We start from the raw sequence: 21,435 nt of genomic DNA, 5'->3' as shown, positions 1-21,435 counted from the left end.
TTTTATCTGTCCGAGAGAACAACATCATCCGCAATTAACTAGTGGACATCTGGCATCGCTCTACACCTCCCGTCTATTGACATTTGCACAGAGAGCGAGAGAGATGTTCTCTGGTATTGAGTCCCTGCTGTAAAAACACTGATCAGGGGAACTTGATCGCCATATTATCAGAGGTGTTGAAGCACAGAGGCTTTTTGCCTGTGTGGAGAAAATTCCAGTCAGTAGTAATCAGACTGAAGTCATCATGACTCAACATATTGATACCACTTCAGAAAGGCAAGGCAGTCAATGAATTCCAAGTGCTTTACAGCGGCATAGAAAAAAACTTCAGATATAAGACATTAAAGGTGCTCTGTAATTCTGGGGAAGAAATTTTAAGATGAGGGAAAAGTCTTCACTGATTGATTTTCTTGACTGAATAAACTGAAGAAACAAACTGTCCTCAAAGGACAACACAATTTAATACTGTTTTACTGTATTTATATTTGGAGGACCCTTGTAAGTAGCTACCTTTCTGGTTTTAAACAATGTTTTGGGGACCTTATTTCCCTCAAGGATGGTTTGTTTATGTGAAAATACATCAAATAACATTTTCTGACTTTGTATTATTACCTCAATAATATTGTAAATATTAGCTGTCTGAGATTTAAAAAGTCATCTGCCATTAGCTTTCTTATGAGGAATTTGGGGGACAGGAATAGCACGTAACAAAGAGTGTCAGTTATGTTCATATTAATGTAAAAAACGAAATACAAGTATGTGTAATGATATTAATATGATCATTTGAACCATCCAAACATCTTCCCTAACATGACACATTGTGTCATCAAAGTATAACACGTGTGGCTCATTAGTATTATTATGAATGAAAATTAGGAAAATATCTTTAATGTTTAAACAAACTGAAGAAAGGCACTTGGCCACATTTACTCAACTGTATACATTATGGAGAGGTGGTCATTGAATTAATTAGCAAATAATAGGATGCCACACCAGTATTGACATTTATGTTAAATGTAATGTGTTGTAACATTGCAAGTGCATTATCAACAGTATAGGTTGCGCTGTGGTATAAACAGAAGAATATATGAAATTGGCAAGAAAAGACTGATAGAGGTTTCTATCATTAATTGTAGTGTAGTGCGATGATAAAAAGAAGCATTGGTCCAGTTATTCAGTCATTTATGTAAAATGTTTTTGTTTGTTTTTCATCTATTTCATCAAATGATTTTACAATCACGATCCTTACCTTATAGGCCCAATCTTTAATTTTCTAATTATTTCAATTAAAGTAAAAAAAAAAATCAGTTAATTCACACATATGTTTGCAGATTGAAAATCAACAATTTATTTATTTCTCAACATTTCAAAAACATTTAACAGCAACAGAAACTTGAATAACTTGTATGTAGTGATCATCTAGTGTTACATGTTTTTTTTAACCTTATTTTTAAGTGGGAAAAAGCACATACTTGTTATTATGGATAGCAGACCAATAAGCACCTTTGATTACTCATTCTGTTTTTCAGCTTGCCCCTGATTTGTACATCTTGTGACATGTTGGTGTATGGCACAGTTAATATCAGTCATATTCACAAAATACCCTACTGTTCTTTTTTCTAACAGCTAAAACAGAGAGTAAACAGGTCAAGGCCGACATTGAGGACGTAACGCCGTTAGAACAGTCTCCAGAGGACACTACAGATGCTGCTCCCTCTTCCCAGCCTGTTGCTGAGCCAGCCACACCACTGAGCCACACTCAAGAAAAACCAAAGGAGCAAATCAATGGTGGTGATGTGTCTAAGCAGGAATCTGCAAAATCAAATCCCTGTATACCACCCAACCCAACAAAATCTAGTCCAGCTCCAGCTGCACAGTCCCCATCCACTTCAACTCCCAGACATCATGAAACAGGGGCCCTAATGGTCACTAAAACCACATATGTCATACCAAAGAAGCAGTCTGTACCCCTGCCATCTTCCAGCCACGTGTCAGCCTCTGCAACATGCCAGAAGCCTTCATCAGCCCCGACACTGCTGAACGAAACCAGAAATCTGCCGGTGCCACCTGCACCAAGTGCTCCATCCTCCAGACCCTCTCAACCCAATAACCAGGTCCGACAGAGCATCCAGCGCTCCCTCACCAGCATCCTGTTTAAAAGGTTAGAACTGTCTACAGGCTTGTACAGTATAAGTCATATAAACATAGATTTTGGAAATGATCCACATGCTATGAATCTGCTAAAACTCTGAGGGTTTCCTTCACTAAGAACAACGCTATTTTCATCACATTGTACACACCAGGAACTTAATTGTGGCTTTTGCAGTTTGTCAGAGCAGTGATTCACAACAAATTTGTTGACTAACTGCCTTTTCATTTCTCAAGGGTGTGTGATTGTGAGGATTTGGAGATGACTGAGAGTGAAGTTGCAAAGCTTGTTTCGAGCATTGAGATGGAGATGTTTGACATATTCCGCAACACAGACAGCAAATACATGAACAAGTACAGAACTATAATGTTCAACCTGAAAGACCCAAGAAACAAGGTTTGTTCAAAGTTGATAAAACTCATCTGTTTTGTGATTTCTGTTACCATGCATTTGAATACTACTGTTAATATTGCAGAGATTTGTATAATGAGGTTTTTTAGGAGTAAGTCATAGTTATTTATGTTTTTTAGCAAACTGACAGGATGTGGGTTCTCTCTAGGGCTTTTTGTATCGTGTTGTTCGTGGTGAGATCAGTCCCTTCAGACTGGTCAGGATGAGCCAGAAAGATATGCAGGCTATCAAGGCATCGGAGCCCAGTGCAAAAGACACAACCCAGGTAGTGTAATAGATATTAAAATCAACAACCAACAAAAAACATGTAAAAGATATCTTATGGTATGTAAAAAGATATTATATGAATATTATTTTTTCATCTTCCATTACTTGTGTTTATCTAGATTAAAGATGCACCCGCTAGAGCGACAAGTTTGCTGCAGAAGCCTGAAGCAGTGAAAGTTGATTTGCCCAGTCTAAATCCCGCTAGACCAGATAGAAGCAAGGTATGTATTTGCCTCATTTGCATTGTATTAGTGCCATATAAACATTTCATATGGTCATTATATTGTCTAGTATGCTTCATAGAAACATTTATCATGAAAAGCCATGGATGTTATTTTTGTGAGTTAAGTCTTGTTTATGTGTTTGTGTTGGTTTATGCTGCTTCTCAGGAACAGAAAAAAAGTCCTCCTGCTCATGCTCCTCCTCCTGCTCCTGCTCCTGCTCCTCCTCCTGCTCCTCCTCCTGCTCCTCCTCCTGCTCCTGCTCCTGCTCGGGCTCCCAAGACCAGAACAAGCCAGCCAATCCAGAGCAAGGCTGTACCAGATATTCTCGCCTGTATGCTTAAGGATACAACATCAGAGCACAAATCTCACCTCTTCGACTTGAAATGCAAGATATGCACAGGTGAATACATTTTTTTTTACAATATTACCTAATGGCCAACCATTGTTACTTTTAGTTTTTCAAAGTAGATTCTTATTCCTTCCCAAAGGTAAAATATTTGCTGGGGACGAGGAGGAACCCACGAAGAAAAAGCCCAAGGTTTCTGAAACAAAAGATAAATATGAACCTGCTTGGAGAAAGTCTGCGGGAGATGATTCCCCTCTGCGAGCACCACCTGACTCACCAGACATGGATTCTCCAACATCATCCTTAATGGATCCTTCATCCCGCCTTATCATTGACTCTCCAGTGTTGACAATAGTAGAATCTCCTGCTTCACCCATAACGGATTCTCCAGCCTCCCCTACTTTAGAGTCTCCTGCTTCCCCTGTCATGGAGTCCCCTGCCTCCCCAACTCCAGAAACATCTAAAGCGTCTACAAAAAACAGAGCATATACACCAGTTGTGATCCCAGCAGTCTCCACAGTTACCATCACAAGGCGTGACCCCCGCACTGCGGCAAGCAGGTTCTCTGCTTCATCTAGTGGCACCCCTGGTCCCAGTAACACAACCCATAACCATTCAGTCCCCTATGCTCCCCTGAAAGAGACTAGATCAGCCCTGCGTTCAGCACCAGCCTTTGCACTACCACCAACAAAAACAATACCTAAATCTATCTTAATGAAGCCAACTTCCTCTGCAGATCCCAGACTTTATGGCACATCCTCAAGGTATTTAAAGAACTGTGCAAGTATAAAGCACATGTAATACAATTGAATGATTCTACTTTATTCTGTTTTAGGTAGTATATATTTGAGCAAAATCAGTATATTGTGTGGATATGATTGTCATTATGTTGTTGTGGTTTGTGTGTCAGGACCGTGATATCTGAATCTCCAGCTGATGACGAGACTACTCATTTCTTGACTAAGCAAGACATAGTGTGGAAAGGCTTCCTTAACATGCTCACTGTCGCCAAGTTTGTCACTAAAGGATATCTGGTTTCAGGATCTGCTGAAAATCTAAAAGCGGTATAACACTAAACAATATAACTATTTAAATTTCACAGAGCTGTATCCAAAGGATCTGTCATTGTCATTGGTTTAACTGACAAGATATTAACAATATTTTTCCTTCTGTGTAGGATCTACCTGATACCATACAAATTGGAGGACGAATCATGCCTGAAACAGTGTGGGACTATGTTGCAAAACTGAAGACCTCTCTTACAAAGGCGAGCAACAGATATAGTATTTATTCCTGTGTCTTGCACAAAATATTGAAAATCAGTCATTTACATCTTCTTTTGTGTGTTTTCTTGCTTATTAGGAGTTATGTGTGATCCGATTTCACCCTGCAACAGAGGAGGAAGAAGTGGCCTATGTTTCCCTATTTTCCTATTTCAGTAGCAGAGGTCGTTTTGGCGTGGTCGCCAATAGCAGCCGTTCTATCAAGGATTTATACCTCGTCCCACTCAGTGGAAAGGAATCGATCCCATCCATACTACAACCTCTTGAAGGACCAGGTGTGATAATGCTTTGACTACCAATAATAGTTTTATATTTGCCTTATTGGGCTTAGACAAACATCTGTAATAACACCTCTAAGGCTCAACACTAACAGCTTATATTCAGGCTGCAATATCTCACCAAATAAATCACCTTTCAACTATTTCAATACCTTTAAAAACTGAACTGAAAAAAAAAATGAACAAAAATGTTTCCCCCAGTAAAACTCCACCACTCACTTCTTTATCTAATGATAGTAACCCACTTGTTTAAAATGTCAACATTCTTTTTAAATAAAAGTTGAATATTCAATGAGAACTTTCAAACATGTTATTGCATTAAAATTATGCAATTTTTAAAAATAAAATTGCACATTGCCAAAATGTTTCCAGTTTTTACTGAGTAACTGGCAGAGGTGTTTACTAAGAAACAGTTTCATGTTTATGTAGTTGTCATTTTTGAGCTTTAAGGTTCAATTCTTATTTTGATACCATCCTGCATTTAGGTTCCACACTAAAGCCCATAAATTTTGTGGATCTGAATAATTATCTAACCTTTCTGACAGAAAATTGTTAGTCAAGCATTAAGAAAAAACTGGGAGTAATCTTTAATAGGGTTTGTTCTATTGATCTTTTTATCTCACTTTCATTTCACAGGGCTTGAAAAAAAACGGCCTAATCTTCTTCTGGGTCTGGCAATCGTTCAGAAGGTAAAACGTCCAGGAAGCTTCCCACAAGAAATTGAAGAGAAGAGACCCAAAGTTCATATGTCCAAAGACCCTATGTGGATCCCAAAACCTCCAGTCCTCTATGGTTCTGATAAATTGGAGATGTTCCAACCCTACGATCCAGAGACTCCTGCTAACACCATCCCTCCCGGTTCCCCATCTTGTCCTGGGTCACCATCAGAGTCTTCCTCTTCCGACTCCGTTACCATACCGTCTCTTTTGACTTCCGTTGGAGCAAAACCTTCTCTTTCTACCTCAGCCACTGTTGCCTCAACTCTTACCACCTCTAATATCATCTCTGACATGAATCCTCCAACAGAATCCAGTGAGAAGACACCACTGCAAACAATCTTAAAGAGTTTGTTTGGCACTCAGCAAACTGACTCCATGGTCACCTCTGACGGAAGTTCTACAACAACAACAACAAAAACAACAACAGCAGTTGGTGGTAAGAAGCGTCCAGTGTTTTCTCAGGTGTCTGGAGCAATGATAGACCCAATTGTCCAGCAGTATGGACAGAAATCTAAAGTCAAAGAAATAAAAGAAGAGGAAAATGACTTCGACCGACCATATGATCCAGAAGAGGAGTATGATCCAGCAATGGGATATGGAATGGTTGATGCACAGAGCATAGAAAAAACTAAGGCAGATGGCCCTGCAGGATCAGGCTTTGAAGACGATGATGTGGCCTATGATCCAGAGGACGAGACTATCTTTGAAGATATTCAAAGTGATATTGGGGCAAAGCCTGCTGTTCCAACTCAAATGTCAGATCCTCCATCATGCCCAATCCCAATTTCCACCCAGGCTACAATGCCAGCACCCACTTGCTCTCCAGCACAAACTTCTTCACCAGCTGAAGTAACGCAGAACCTTCCTACAGGAACTGTGGTTGTCTCTGCTGCAACACTAACTGAACAACAGCGGATGCTTGAGGAGCTCAATAAGCAAATTGAAGAGCAAAAACGGCAGTTGAAGGAGCAGGAAGAGGCATTGCGTCAACAGAGAGAGGCTGTGGGCATGTTCATGGCTCACTTTTCTGTTTCAGATTCCCTGATGTCCCCCCCACAAAAACCTGTGCCTCTCAGTCAACTGTCATCTCTGCAGAGTGGTATAATGCAGACTGAGTCAAAGCCTTCAGAAATAACAGACAAAACCAGCAACCTTACAGAGACTGTGGACAGTTCAAATGTGGATTCACAAACTGCTAAGGTTGAAGAAACATCTGACATCTCTAATTTAGAAAATACAGATACTGTTACAGAGCAAGATGAAACACAGGAAGATGTTAAGGAAAGTGACAAGTATTCCTCTGCTGGAGAGATCGAAGATTCTGATGTAGAATATGATCCTGAGGATGAATCACTTTTTAATGAAATTCAAGAGGATGTATTTCAAGGAGGCAGTATAAAGACTTGTGATTCATCTTTGTCCAGAACAGGGCATAGTACCAGCCACAAGAGCTCTCCAAAGACTTCATACCACAGCAGAAAGCGAAGGCTGTCACCAAAGAGGCGGAGTCATCGTGAAAGGGACCGCCATAGGAGTCCTTCAAGAAAATCACAGCGGCGTTCTCCTTCACATTCCCAGAGACATAGAGAAAGGGACAGACACAGAAGAAGTGAAAGGGACAGGTCCAGGCATAGAGCTAGAGACCAGTCTGAACGGCAAAGTCGTCATCGTAAAGACCGTACTAATCGTCGACATTCCCATGGACGTAGAAGATCCCCATCATCTCCTGGAAAAAACGATGCTATGTCACTTTCACCAACATGGCACAGACCTTCCCCTCAACTTAGTGAGAAATCACCTATGTCAGTTACTGTTAAAAATGACCCTGATGGACATGAGTTAAAATGTAACCTTGTTGAGAGCCCTGATAAAGACTGTTCACCTTGTTCACATGAACTTCTTCGCAATGTGAAGCTTGAGATTTCAGAACCGCCAACATCCCAGGCGCTTCAAAAGAATTCAGTCAGTGTACATGACAACACAGCTACAGGTTTTTCTACACAGTTGGATAAACCTTCTCAACAGGAAACCATGCATAAAGACAAAGTTGAAAGCACAGTTCCTCTAAGAGAAATTGATCCACCTATTCGAGATTCTCCTCAGAGCCCTGATCCAGAGCCACAGTTTGTGAAACCTACCAGTATAGAAAAGCTTGACTGTATTAAGACTGAAGAAATAAGAGATCCTGAGACATATGCAAATGTTTCAGTGCCACCTGGTGGAGGTCCAATATCAAATGTTAGACATTTGGACTTTAGCGCCCTACATCTACAAGGTCCAGGTGTCAGAGGCCAAGGTATGATAGAGGCAGGCAAACAGATAGGAGGGGAAAGTCCGGGCTTGAAGCATCCAGAAATACTAGGTCAGCGGGGAGGACATTTAAATCCAATCCCAGGTTTAGATATCCAGGGCTCAGGACCTGAAGTAGATGCTATGACAAAGCTTCCAGGATCTGGTATGAGTGGTCCAAATATTAGGAATCCAGGACCAGATATGAAAGCACTTGGACATTGGGGACCACAGATACATCTAAAAGAAACAGGAGGTAGATTCCAAGGGCCTGATATGAGAGGTCCAGGCATAAGCCCTAGTATTTGGGGTCCTGGACCACGCATACAAGGCCCAGCTATAAGCAGTCAAGAGAAATATGTGAGAGAACCAGGGACAGGGATGCAGAGTTCAGAGACAAATGTGGGCAAAGCAGGCATTCAGCATCACAATCCTGATAGAATTGGCTCAGGGCCAGTCATGAAAGGCTTTGGTTTGAGGAGTTCAGTGCAACATATGGAAAGCTCTAGTATGCAAGGTGTGCACCCAGAAGTAAAAGGTACAGGCTCTGATGTGAGAAGCTGTGAAGCAGTAATGAGAGGACAGATGCTTTTACCAGATGTTCCAAACACATATATGGGAGGAACAGGTCTCCAGAATGAGAGGAGAGATAAAATCATGAAGGGTCCTTTTTTGGATAGACCTGGTCATGACATAAGGGGCTTAGGCTCAAAGGAGCCTTTATTAGGTTTGGATCATCCAAGTGATCCATATACAAGGGGTCCAGAGATACAGAGTAGGGCTCCAGATATTATTGGTGGCGTTGAAGGCCAAAAAGAAAGAGGTGAAAGTCCACATACTGGTGGTATGGGTTCTGCTATGAGGGGTGGAGGTTTAAGAAATCCAAATCCAGATATAAGGAGCCCATCTTTCAAGGAAAGACTTCAGAAACAATCAAGACATCATAGCAGTCCAGTTTTAGAGGATACAGGCCCTCCGAAAAGGGGTGTTCAGCCACATGGAAGAGACTTGAGTAGAACGGGTGGTGGTCGAGAAAGGAGTTTAGATTCACATACATCTGCAGGTTCAGAGGGTACAGTTCTAAGAGCAGATAGACTATCCCCGGCAATGACAGATGGCAGGCATGGCCCACAAATAATAATGGGTATGGTCAATAAGGGGCATGGCCAAGATATGGATGGGATGGGTGGCTCAGATGCAAGGGGTGATAGAAGTAAGTCCCATGCAAGGAGTTCAGGCAGAGACATTGAAGAAACAGGTCCAAATTGGAGGGATGCAGACATGCAAGAAAGAACCATACAGGGTCTACGGCTAGAGAGGAGAAATGAACAAATGGGTCAAGAAGTCAGAGATCCCATTCCAAACTCTACAAATTCTGATTGGGGAGGTCGAGGGCCAGGTTTTGTTGGTCCTGATATGAGGGGTCAGACGAGTCAAAATAAGGGCCAGGGTCCACAAATGAGGGATTCAGATTGGAGTGTCCCAGGATCAGACATACGACATCACTGGAGAGGGCCAGATAGGGGAGAATCAAGTCCAGTCAGTGGAGGGCCTTTTAGTCAAAATGAATGGAGAGTCCATCAACCCGATAGGACAGGTTCAAATGTGGAGGACCTGAGGCATGAGATAGGAGGACCAGGTGGTCTGACTTTCATGGCACCAGGACTTGAGAGGAGAGGATCTAATATCGAGGTCCCAACACATAACAGGAGAGGACCTGAAGGTCCAGATTTCAGGAGACCAGTGCCTGATGGAAGAGGTCCAAATAATGACAATCCCGGACCTGACCTGAGAGGACCAGGGGGTCCAGAGTTTGTAGGACCAGGCTTTGAAAGGCGAGGTCCACCCATGGAGGGTCCTGGGCCTAACAGGGGAGGATCAGCAGGTCCAGATTTTAGCAGACCATGGCCTGAAAGGAGAGGTCCTGATATAGAAGGTTTTGAGAATGACATGCAAGGACCTGGAGGTCCAAACTTCAGGGAACCGGGGCCTCATAGGAGAGCTTTATCCATGGAGGGTCCTGGGCCTGTCAGGAGAGGACCTTTAGGTCCTGATTTCAGAGGACCAGGACATGAAAGGAGAGGACCAGGAGGTCCAGATTTCAGGAGACCAGGGCCTGAAAACAGAGACTTGTCTATGGAGGGTCCTGGGCCTGACAGGAGGGGATCTGGAGGTCCAGAGATCAGAAGACAAGGGCCTGACAGGAGAAGTTTTTCTATGGAGCATCCTGGGCCTGACAGTAGCCGACAGGGAGGTCCAGATTTTAGAGGGCCAGAGCCTGACAGGAGAAATGTATCTATGGAGGGTCATGGGCCTGCAAGGAGAGGGCCTGGAGGTCCTGATTTTAGAGGACCCGGCCCTGAAAGGAACGGACCGGGAGGTCCAGATTTTAGGGGACCGGGGCCAGAAAGCAGACACCTGTCTATGGAGCACCCTGGGCCTGACACAAGAAGTTTTTCTATGGAGCACCCGGTGCTTGACAATGGAAGACCTGGAGGTCCAGATTTCAGAGGACCAGGGCCTGATAGGAGAGTTCCAGCTATGGAGGCTCCAGGAGCTGACAAAAGAGGACCAGGAGGTCCAGATTTCAGTGGACCAGGGCCTGATAGGATAGGTCTTGCTATAGTTGGTCAGGGACCTGACAGAAGAGGACCAGAACATGAAAGGAGAGGTCCAGCAATAGAGGCTCCAAGACCTGACAGAAGAGGAGAAATGAGAGTTCACACCATGGACAGTCAAGAGCCTGACAGGAGAGGACCAGGAGGTCCAGATTTTCATGGACAAGGATCTGAAAGGAGAGGTCAGGTCATGGATGGACCAGGACATAACAAGAGAGGACAAGGAGGTCCAGACATAGGAGGGTGTGATTGGAGAGGTCCTCCTATGCAGGGTCAAGAGCCTGACAGGAGACGATCCGGAGATCCAAACACAGGTGGACTGGGTCCTGACAAGAGAGGACCGTATGTTAGGTATGTTAGGTTAGTACCGAGGCCTGAGCAAACTGGTCCAAATATGGAAGGTCCAGGGCCTCGCACTAGAGGACATGGAGAACCACACTTAAGGGATTTTGGGCCAGAAATTGGACATCCAAATACGGAGGGCCCAGGGCTCGACAGGAGAGGTTTAGATATCAGGGGACAAAGACTGGAAAGACCAGATTCTTGTATGGAGGGTCCAGGGCCCAACAGGAGAGGTCCAGGAGGTCCAAACATGAGGAGACCAGGGCTTCAGCATCCAGGTCCAAATGTTGAGGGCCCAGTGCCTGACAGGAGAGCTCCAGAGGGTCCAAATTTCAGAGGACCAGGGCCGGATAGAAGACCTCCAGATATGGAGGGCCCAGAATCTGATAGAAGAGGTCCACACTGGGGAGGGGCTGACTTTGGAGGGTCCGAACCTATCCAAGAAATCCCAGATAGAGAGGGTCCAGAACCTGATAGAATAGGTCGAAATTTGTGTCCAGGGCCTATGAGGAGAACCGTAAGAGTTCCAGGACCAGATATGAGCACTTTCAATCAGGGAGAGAGATGGAATGGGCCAGACTTCAGGGGCTCTGCTCACGATAGGAGAGGAACAGACACAGAGCAACAATGGTCAGATGGAAGAGGGCCCAATATGGAGGGTATAGGAAATGAAAGCGAATGTTCAGGAGATAATTGGAGAAGACATGGCAGGGGTCGAGGTCCTGTCCGGGATCACCCAGATATGGTATGTCCAGGGCCCAGTAGGGAAGGATCTGGAAATGAATGGAGAGAGCCTGAAGGAGGGGGTAATGGGCCAAACAGATGGGGGCCTGGTCCATTTTTTAGAGGGGTAAGAGATCCAGAAAATAGAGAACATGGCCATGATAGAAAAGGTCTAGACATAAGAGAACCAGGATCAGATATGAGAGGGGGCCCTGATATGAGAAATGACTCAGGGCAGCAAGACTTCAGGGGTAATGTGAGAGGACCAAACATGGAAGGACGAGGTGCTCATAGGGGAGGCCGAGGCTTTATGAATTCATGCCCTAACAGAAGAGGATTTGAGACTGAAGGTCTTGATAGAAGAGGCCCCAGAGGTCCAGAATTAAGACACCAGGGTTTTCCAGGGACTGATGGGAGGTTTTCAGATTGTGAGGGGCTAGGATCTGAAAGGCAAGGTGTAGACATGGAAAGCCCTCAAAACACAGGTTTTGATGATTTTAGGAGAGAAAGGAGAGGTTCAGACATGAGAAGGCTACGGCCTGACAAAACCGATATGAGGGGCTCAGCACCTGAAAGCTTAAAACATGGGCCAATCACTGAGGGCCCACGGTTAGACTCAAGGGGATTTGAGCCATCATCACCTCATTTTAATAGTCCTCATCAGGTTGCCAGATTCCAAGGTCCTAGTAATCCACATTCTGCACAGTACAGTGGGCCCCCAGGTCCAGCTCAAAACAGTGGAGGCCCTGGTTTTGACAGCCCACAAAATCAGCAAGGAGTAAAACCCCAGAGACACAGAGGTGCCTTACTTCCCACTCCAACAGAAGGTCTCATACGCTTCCCAAATCGTGTAATGAGCAATCCTGGTGTCTTCAGCCCGAAACAAAAACAAATGGGTCACTCAGTTGACAGGGAATGGAGTAGAGGTAGACCAGTGAGTAGAGAAAGAGAGTTGGTCAAAGGGCAAAGACAGCTGCAGGAGAAAAGTCCTGCTGGTGGAGAAGGAATAAAAGAAGAGGGAAATGAAGCTGATAAACGAGGAGAAACCAACAGTAATGGAAATAAAAGCAATGTCAAGCCAAGTTAGACCCGTGGACCTCTCAGCACCGTAAGGCTGATCTATGAAAATGCTTAGAATCACATTGGATAGAGATACTACAGCATAACAACACACTGAATGTATTTTTTTTTTTCGAGGAAAGTGGCTGTCCATGTCTTATTAAAATTTCAGCATGACCAACGTCATGCAAAAGATCAAACGTGGCTTGATATGTAAATGCTCAGAGATATGAGTTCCTTTATGCTCCAGTTCTTTTTTTGCTGTATTAAAAGTAGATTTGTTTATTTTTGTTTTTTGTTTGTGACTAAATGCCACTTAAACTTAAGTGATCATTGTAAATTTAACTACACAATGTTTTGTACAGAAAATGTACAGTTTTTTTTTTTAACATAGTGTCAGTACAGTAGCCATGATCTGGCTTTTATATTCTTCTGCTGATAAAACAATGGCTTGTTTGATTGTTTAGAATGCAAGTAGTCAATAAAAACAAGACATACCTTTTTTTAATTTGTATTAAGTCTGATTTTGTCATTGATATTTGGATTCATTGATTGATTGCTATGTGACTAGTAAGTACCGAAATCTGTAACTTTAGAAAACAAAAGAAAATTCATAGTCAAGTACGGTTTAGAGGTACAATTGAAATTGAAGTGGTTAATGACACACTGTAGTATTTTTTACAAGAGAGACTGGCGTCTCTTTAGACACAATGCTTTTTTTAAAATTTATTTATTCATATGCACAATGATAAAAAACAAGAATTATATTTAATAATACAGAGGCATATAATTGTGCAGGAGAGGAAAAGAAGCCCAAAGGGCTTATATGAAATCCTCCCCCTCAATATAAAATCACTAAAACAAATTAACCAATAGAAAAAGAAAAGAGAAAAAAAGGGAAAAAGACAAAGAAAAGACACAAAAAAACAAACAAACAAACAGAGAAAAATATCCTTGCTTGGACAGTACAACTTGATTGTTTGGAGATAAGTTTTCAAAGCTGCTACACGGAACTTTCATTTTTGTAGACTCTGGCGGCCCCTTTCGACAAAAGTGGCATGAGCAGCACCGCTTCCTACATTTATTTTATTTTGAATTTAATTTTTTATTTTCATGGGATGTTAACGGCATGGCAATGAGGTACTGTATTTTTGGCCATGTAAGATTTATTGCTAAAATATGACTGGTGAAACAAAGTAAATAGACTCAGAGCAGCTTCTTTCCTTAAAGTGCGAGACCCCTTAATTTATCCTCAGCACTCTACATGCCAAAAAATATGGATTTAATTTTATGATTTATACAGCCTGGGTAAGTCAAAATTCAACCTGGTGACATGTATTAAGAATAACTACAACAACATTACAGAAATAACCCATCTTCTCACTGATGGTCTTGTTTGCATATAGGCCAGATAGAGTCATCAGCGTTAAATTGTGACAGTTTCATATCCACTCAAGAGTTCTTTGTGTAATTAATATATGATTAATATATCCATTGGTGGAAGATGCTCAGATTTTTAAATTTGAAAAAGTCATAATAATAATACAAGTTACAACAACAGTGTAAGAGTGCTCTATTAAGTTTATTCAAAACTTTTACATACAAGTACAGGAAGCAAAATGTACTTAAGGTAAACATTGTGCAGGAAAAAGTGCTATTATTAGTTTGGTTGGGTTGTGGTTTGGTAGGTAATCTTTAATTGTAATGATTCATAATATCTTATCAGCTAATCATGTGCGTTCTATTTAAAATGTTAATCTGAATAAATGCAGTCAAATAAAAAGTAAAATATTTACCTTGAAGTGGAGTAGAAATATATAGAAGTGTGAAATATAAATACTCAAACACTTTAAAATTGTTCTTAGGTACAGTGTATGTGTAACATTATTACAATTATTCACTGAATAAATTCATTTGAATAGTTAGTATAAACAACAGCATGTATTATTATGGGAGACTCCATATTCACAACCCATTTTTAGAAATGTGTACCAGTCTGTTGGGTTTTACTTGCCCAGGTTAAAACGCCAGCCAGAGCAACAAAGATCTTATGGTTTTGACACACATTGTGGCATAATCCCCATTCTAGGGAAATGGCTCTTGTATATTATGCAGATTATTGGGCAATAAAATCTTGAATCATGAAAGAGCAGCATGCTTTGTCTTGGAGTGAGTCATGTTCTCACTATAATACTGGCTATTTGGCACAAGAGCTGTCTTTTAATTAAGGGGTCTTAAGGGCTCTTGCTGTGACAATAAAGTGTGGATAGACATTAAGTGAGAGAGCAAAGGGAGAGAAAGTCCTTGCAAGAAAATCTGTTAGTTGACGACTTGTGTCTGCCTGTAGCAATATTGTTCATCATCCTCCAAAGCCACCTGCAGAGCTCATGTCTTACCAAAGGGGGGCGACAGCATTCAGTTGAATCTTTAGTCCTGTTTCAGGCACCTCAGCATCCAGCAAGGAGTTGATATCAGTCTGGCTTTGGTAATTGCAGTGGTAACATGTAAGTAAATGCATTAACTTAAGTAATATGTTTAACTACAACTACCGGTTACTTTAGAAAAAAGAAACATGAAGTAACATTTTGAACTTTCATATGTAATAAAAGTATTTTTACATTGCAGTAAGATTGCAAATCTGAATACTGCTCTACCCCTGGATATAATTTTACAAATTGTTCTTAAGCTGCAGTGAAATATTTTAACCTCAAACTATGTCTTGTTATAGCAGATAACCATTGTCAGACATCAACTACAAACTAAATGTCTGATCCATGAAAGCCCTCTGTAGTAACTTTAACTGTCAGATAATCAGGCCTATAGGGCCACATTTCCCTCTGAAGTGCAGGGATGGAATGTTACAAGGTACCTGAAGTAAAATTTTGAGGTACATGTACTTTTATTGAATATTTCCATTTTCTGCTACTTTATACTTCACTACACTCTAAAGGCATATATTGCACTTTTTTTTTACTACATTAGATTTATTTGATAACTAGGTATTAGTGACTATACAGATTGCATGCTGCATCAGAGCCCAAGTACCACGTTTATGATATGATATAGGCTAATTTATTGGCAATCGGAATAAACAACAACAACAAATAAATAAAAAAATAACTGATTGTAATAATCAGAAAAATACTGTATATCTGATCCGATAATTGGCAGACCCATAGTATTTAGGTTTTATTTATTAGGTTTATTTCATCACTGGTTGTTCAAAATTTTGACACAAAGATTTTCAGTTTTACTGCAAATGAATATCGGTCCCAAATATCGGTTTACCTCTCCATGATTTCTAATAATCGGTATCAGCCCTGAAAATGTGACCTCCAGTATACAGTCAATGCATACATGTAAATATATGTGTAATTTACTTTTACTTGTACTTTTGATCCTAGAGGACATTTAATAGCAGATAATAGCATGTAATAGCAGATATATTTTTTATAATTAACTTTTTTTATCGTTTTTGAAGAAGCAATAACATCACAGACACAAAGAAGAGAAATAACAATACAGCAAACAACAATACAACGCGAGGGACAATAATAATAAAAAACAACAACATAAAATAACAACAATATTAATGACAAACAAGTGCAAACACATTATCAGTCCTGATAGCAGACGCATTATTATTATTGTATTAGTATACAATTAAAGTAGAATACAATGCAAATAAGTACAAGTATCTCAGATTTGTACTGAGGTAATGCAGTAGTTGTAAATGCTGTATGTATGTAAGGCTCCCTCTAATGTGTGCTGAACTACTTGACTAAATGTTAGTTTCCTTACTGCTTTTTTAAAAAAAGTTGTAAAATATTCCGAATATCGACAATATTAACAATATTGTTAATATTGTCAATATTGTTAATTTTGTTAATATTGTTATTTATCAGTTTTCTGTCCGAGCGCAGCGACATCCGGCCGTTGGAAACCAACGTCAGTCGGTTAGCTAGCTCAGTCGATCATCGAGTCAAGAAAGTGTCATCAAAGTAAGTTAAAGACCCAAAAGTAAGGTCAGTAGAGAGAGCTGAATTATTACATAAACTGCAGCCTATTTAGGGTCTAACCCTTACAAACTGGGCGATATAATAATTGAAAGTTAAGTGTGTTAAGGTGTTTATTTTCTATTTTAAAGATAGCCAGGTTTTACCCAGATTGTAACGTTAGCCGACGTCTTCTTAAATGTACTAGCTTAAAATCACTTGTTTGCTAATTTCCATTCAGGAGCTAGTTAGCTTTTGCGATCACGAACAATTCGAAGTTCGCCACTGATAATGATGTTTGTTTCGTGTTTGTTTTGGCTAACTTACGCTCATAGATACCATTTTAATAATGTTAATAACTCGCACTGAGCAAGTATCCTGGGTACATCACATCGTAGTTATATGGCCTGTCCTGGTGGAAACGTCAGACAGATAACAATTTTCCTCATCTCCATCCCATCACCAGAGTAAAGGATGTCCTCCTGGTCCTCAGCTGGTAAAACCACCTATGTATCACCTTCACATGAGGTGATTTTGAGTCAAGGTGGATGTTTGACACATAATCGGGAGCAGACGTTGGGAAATGAGCTTGGTGTGATGGAGATGTCAGAGGTTGAATACGCACACCTTCAGCACCTTTTCCAGGCACACATGGAGGCACAAGCTGCGCCTCCAGATGGGCCAGATTCCAGCTCTCCCCCTGCGACAGTGATGGTTAAAGATGGCACTGGATCCACAGTGATTTCTCCCTTCACAACCAGCACTCAAGCTATTGATCTATCAACGTCAACTGATGAACACTGTCTGGTGTTGCCGGTGGAGAAGACGCCAGCTTCTTATGGTGAGGTCCCAGGTTTTGTGCTGGCAAGAGTCAGAGGTGAAGACAGTTCGACTGAACCACACGCCAAAAGCAGGGCATCTTCACAGAATAGATCAAGATCAGCTGCGAGAGTTTGCTTGGAGAAACGGTTTAACACCATGTCTGCTGAAAGCCTAAGACAGCACGATATTCAGTCTGCGCTTCTGAGCAAGTAAGCTTCACAAATAGACTGTTTTGTTTTTTATTTACAGCCACATAATGAGGTACTCATATTTATGGACTGTGCAAAATCTTTGTTGTTGTGTTTCAGTTTTTTGACAACCCTTCAACAATCTGCAGAGGCTCAAGAGCCAGCCATGCATCCTCAAACGCAGAAGTGGATGAAAAGTGACAGAGCAAATCCTTCTGAGGTTTCCAGTCCATTCATAGGAGGCGTTTTTAACCAAGTCACCAACATGCGTGAACAAGTATGTTGAATCAATACCACTGAATCAAAACGCAGTTTCTTACAGATTTATCAGAGCCACCATTAGTTAATCTTTTTTCTTCCTCCTTTAATCACAGGTGATTGGCCATATTCCTCACATGGTTGAGCCTAAGCGTCAGTGTTTAATCATCCCCAAGAGTTTTCCATTTAATTTCAAGCCTGAAAAGGTTGTTACAGCTCACTATTCAAGTGGCAGCAACTCAACACAGGAACAGCAACTGGTGAACATAGAGGGTAATCATCAATGCTCTAAATATCACCATATTTAAGAAGTTATTGTGTTTTGTTGGTGTCTGCTGCGCTGCAGATACATAAATCTGTGTCCAATTTATCTATGTTTTTCATAGATGCTGTGGCGACACCACATGGTTACACCCAAAGCTCGCAACGCAACAGGTCTGCTAAGGCCGCCCCAGACTCCGCTGGAGAACCAGGGACTAGCACGAAGAAAAGAGCTCGAGCTGGTATGTCGCTCAGCCAGCGCAGGGAGAAACACAACCGCAAGGAGAGGGAACGCAGGTTAGCAGCCATTATGAATGGATGAAATTATCTCTGTGCAATATCCCCTTCATAATAATCAGACTAAACTAGTCTGAGCTACTAGGATTAATTGAGTAATCATTTAGTTATCAAAAGAAAATTAATCCTTGATTATTCTGAAAATTGATTACATGTTTAAGTAATTTTTTAAGCAAAAATGGAAGATATTTACCTGTTCCAGGTTCTCAAATGGGAGACTTCACCACTTTTTGGGTCTCAAATGATAGAAAATGTAATATTTTGGAGTTTTTAAAAAAAAATGTTTGTGACATTTGATGATGTGCAATTGCTACCGTTTTGTAATGTTCCATAGACCAGATGTGTAATTAATCAAGAAGCAGATCAGTGGATAATGAAAATAATCATTAGTTGCAGCTCTAGACAGATAACACGATGTCTTGCTCTCCATAAACCACTAGGACATGAGACTTTAGGCTAATAATAACATCAACAGGGTCACTGATTATAAATATGTGTGATGTGTTTGCTACTGCTGTGTAGGAAGAAGATTCGTTTGTGCTGTGATGAGCTGAACATGCTGGTGCCGTTCTGTGACTCAGATTCAGACAAAGTCACCACCCTGCAGTGGGCCACTGCCTTCTTCAGATACATCAACAACACATATGGAGACACCTTCAAAGAGGTCAGTTTGTGTTGTTTATTTTTGTAGTCATTGTTGCAAAGCATTTCGGTGTGATCGTCCTGCAACTGAATTATTTGAGACTAAAATACTGGAGCTGGAAGATTAGAGCTTAAAGGGGTTCTGTGGAACTTGTGGGTTTATGTGGGTGGACTTGATTTCTAAACTAACTTTAGGTACGGAGACGAAGAACTTCAGAACGTGCATAAAGTCACATCATTTGGATTGTCATGGAAAATCAGACCAGAGTCCTTCACAAAGAAATCCACAGTCCAGCAGCATTAAGCAACTGAAACAAATTGTCCACAGGCTTGTATCTTCAATCGAGTCGGGGAAAGTCCCATTGTTCACATCACATTACAATCTGCTCACATATGGCCAATAAAAAAGTGATTAATACATGTAAATTGCTACAAATTGTTTCCCAGAGCCCCTTTAATTATATTACCTCTTGCTGCCTGAGTAATAAGTAGTGCTGCTGACTTTATATGGCTTTTGTTATTGAGGGATTTCAAATCAAATTCTTCTCACTTTACAGTACAAAATCAAATTAACTGTACTGATTTACTGCTGTGGATGAATGATTTACAAGCTAAAAGAACAAGGCAGAAAATTATAACAAGCCTGCATCTACAAAATATTCAAACGTTTCAATCAACTCCTGAGTTTTGAGAATTTTACAATTTTTAAATATGCTTGTTTTACGTAAAAAGCTTATGGGCTTGCCTCTTCGCCTTTTAATTAATTAATCAAACTGTGGGCTGACAGTGGTGTTAGCACCAGGGCCACCACTAGAGGGAACTGTGAGGTGCCATATAGGCCCACAACATTTGGACAAACTGTGTCATCAGTGACGGGAAGTACATTTCGGAATGATCGACCATTTTCAGTGTCGTAGAAAGTAACCAAAAGTCATACTCGAGTAAAAATAAACATATCATGTTAAAATATTACTTTGGTAAAAGTGAAAGTCACTCAAACGAAATAGTACTTCAGTAAAAGTCTAAAGTATCTCATAATAAATGTATCAAAAGTGCAAGTTAATGTCAATTAAACATATAATTGGGCCTACATGTATGTACAGTATATTTGGTGTACTGTACAACGGGTCAGCCGATTAATGTCAGAATCAGTATTTTTTATCTGCTGATAAAATAAATCATTTTAAAATGCTCATGCAGCATGCAGTCTGCAAAGTAGCTAGTAACTAAAGTTATCAAATAAATGTAGTAGAGTAAAAGTACAATATTTGCCTCCAAAATGTAAGGAGCAGAAGTATAAAGTAGCTGAAAATGGAAATACTCAAGTAAAGTACAACTACCTTAAAAATTGGACTTAGGTACAGTGCCTGAGTAAATGTACTTAGTTACATTCGATCACTGACCATATGCAATAGTAGGAGTCCCCTACATAACTTACTTTTGAAACTCATCTCAAACAACGGCTTAAAGAAAAACCAGAGCTGTGATCACTTTTAAATGGACATATTGTATAATGTATTCTGTTCATTTAAGTATTATGTATTGTATATTAGTATATTGTTTTTTGTATTGTTACTGTTTTCTGCTATCTGCCAAGGGACTACAGATGTCAATTAGATTTCTTGCTAAATCTGGCATGTTTACATTGTGTATTTTTAAATTGACTTTCATTAATGCGCTCTGTCCCACTCAAATAAACAAATAAATAAATCTATCTCACCATGGTGACCACGTGCAGCATCAAAACCACCTGCGGTAAAGTAGAGGGGCATATAAGATGGACGCAGACTGGTACTTTCTGTCATTAACCACTACAATCTACTATTCACCCATTACAGGAGTTCATGAAGGCGTTCACTGATGAGAAAGGATTAATTCTTAAACCCTGCCCTTCGTCACAACAGGACCTTATCCACCAGACGATGGACGAGACGCTGGACATCCCTCTTATGGTAGAGCAATAACCCTCTCACTGTTTTATCTGATAAATCAGCCAGATGTTTGAGTACATTTTAATTCCTTCAAAGTAGCTTGGGTTGTCCCCCGGCTATGAATGTGTTGTAACAAATTAAACAAACAAAAATGCCTTTCTAGAGGGCTCAACCTCCGACTGCGTTACAATGATTTGTAGAAGTAGAAGGTTTCCAGTCTCAAACCATATGATACATAAACATGTTGGGTTTTCATTTGTTGTCCTACACAGGTGGCACTGTTTCTCTATAAAAAAAACATCTGAGAAAGTGATCTTTTGAGTTAGATTTCAC

General features: G+C 40.8%; 2 protein-coding genes across 2 annotated transcripts in view; both read left to right on the top strand.

Annotated features, from left to right (window-relative positions):
* LOC140999364 (uncharacterized) overlaps positions 1-13,216 on the top strand; it is a 51,266-nt gene extending 38,050 nt beyond the window's left edge. Inside the window, exons 28-37 of the mRNA XM_073469718.1 lie at positions 1,627-2,161; positions 2,386-2,545; positions 2,709-2,825; positions 2,947-3,048; positions 3,217-3,451; positions 3,540-4,161; positions 4,308-4,461; positions 4,575-4,664; positions 4,760-4,955; positions 5,595-13,216. Coding sequence (XP_073325819.1) covers positions 1,627-2,161; positions 2,386-2,545; positions 2,709-2,825; positions 2,947-3,048; positions 3,217-3,451; positions 3,540-4,161; positions 4,308-4,461; positions 4,575-4,664; positions 4,760-4,955; positions 5,595-12,736 — 9,353 coding nt within the window. The 3' untranslated portion in view covers positions 12,737-13,216. The remainder of the gene's footprint in view (positions 1-1,626; positions 2,162-2,385; positions 2,546-2,708; positions 2,826-2,946; positions 3,049-3,216; positions 3,452-3,539; positions 4,162-4,307; positions 4,462-4,574; positions 4,665-4,759; positions 4,956-5,594) is intronic.
* Positions 13,217-17,027: 3,811 nt separating this feature from the next.
* LOC141000270 (uncharacterized) lies at positions 17,028-21,372 on the top strand. The gene is made up of 6 exons (XM_073470954.1): positions 17,028-17,734; positions 17,834-17,990; positions 18,088-18,244; positions 18,358-18,529; positions 19,052-19,193; positions 21,010-21,372. Exons 1-6 carry the CDS (start codon positions 17,178-17,180, stop codon positions 21,133-21,135), a joined length of 1,311 nt encoding a protein of 436 aa, XP_073327055.1. The 5' UTR covers positions 17,028-17,177; the 3' UTR covers positions 21,136-21,372.
* Positions 21,373-21,435: the final 63 nt, after the last annotated feature.

Source organism: Pagrus major, chromosome 7, assembly GCF_040436345.1.
Source record: "Pagrus major chromosome 7, Pma_NU_1.0".
Lineage (NCBI taxonomy): Eukaryota > Metazoa > Chordata > Actinopteri > Spariformes > Sparidae > Pagrus > Pagrus major.
This window is presented reverse-complemented; position numbering and strand designations above follow the sequence as displayed.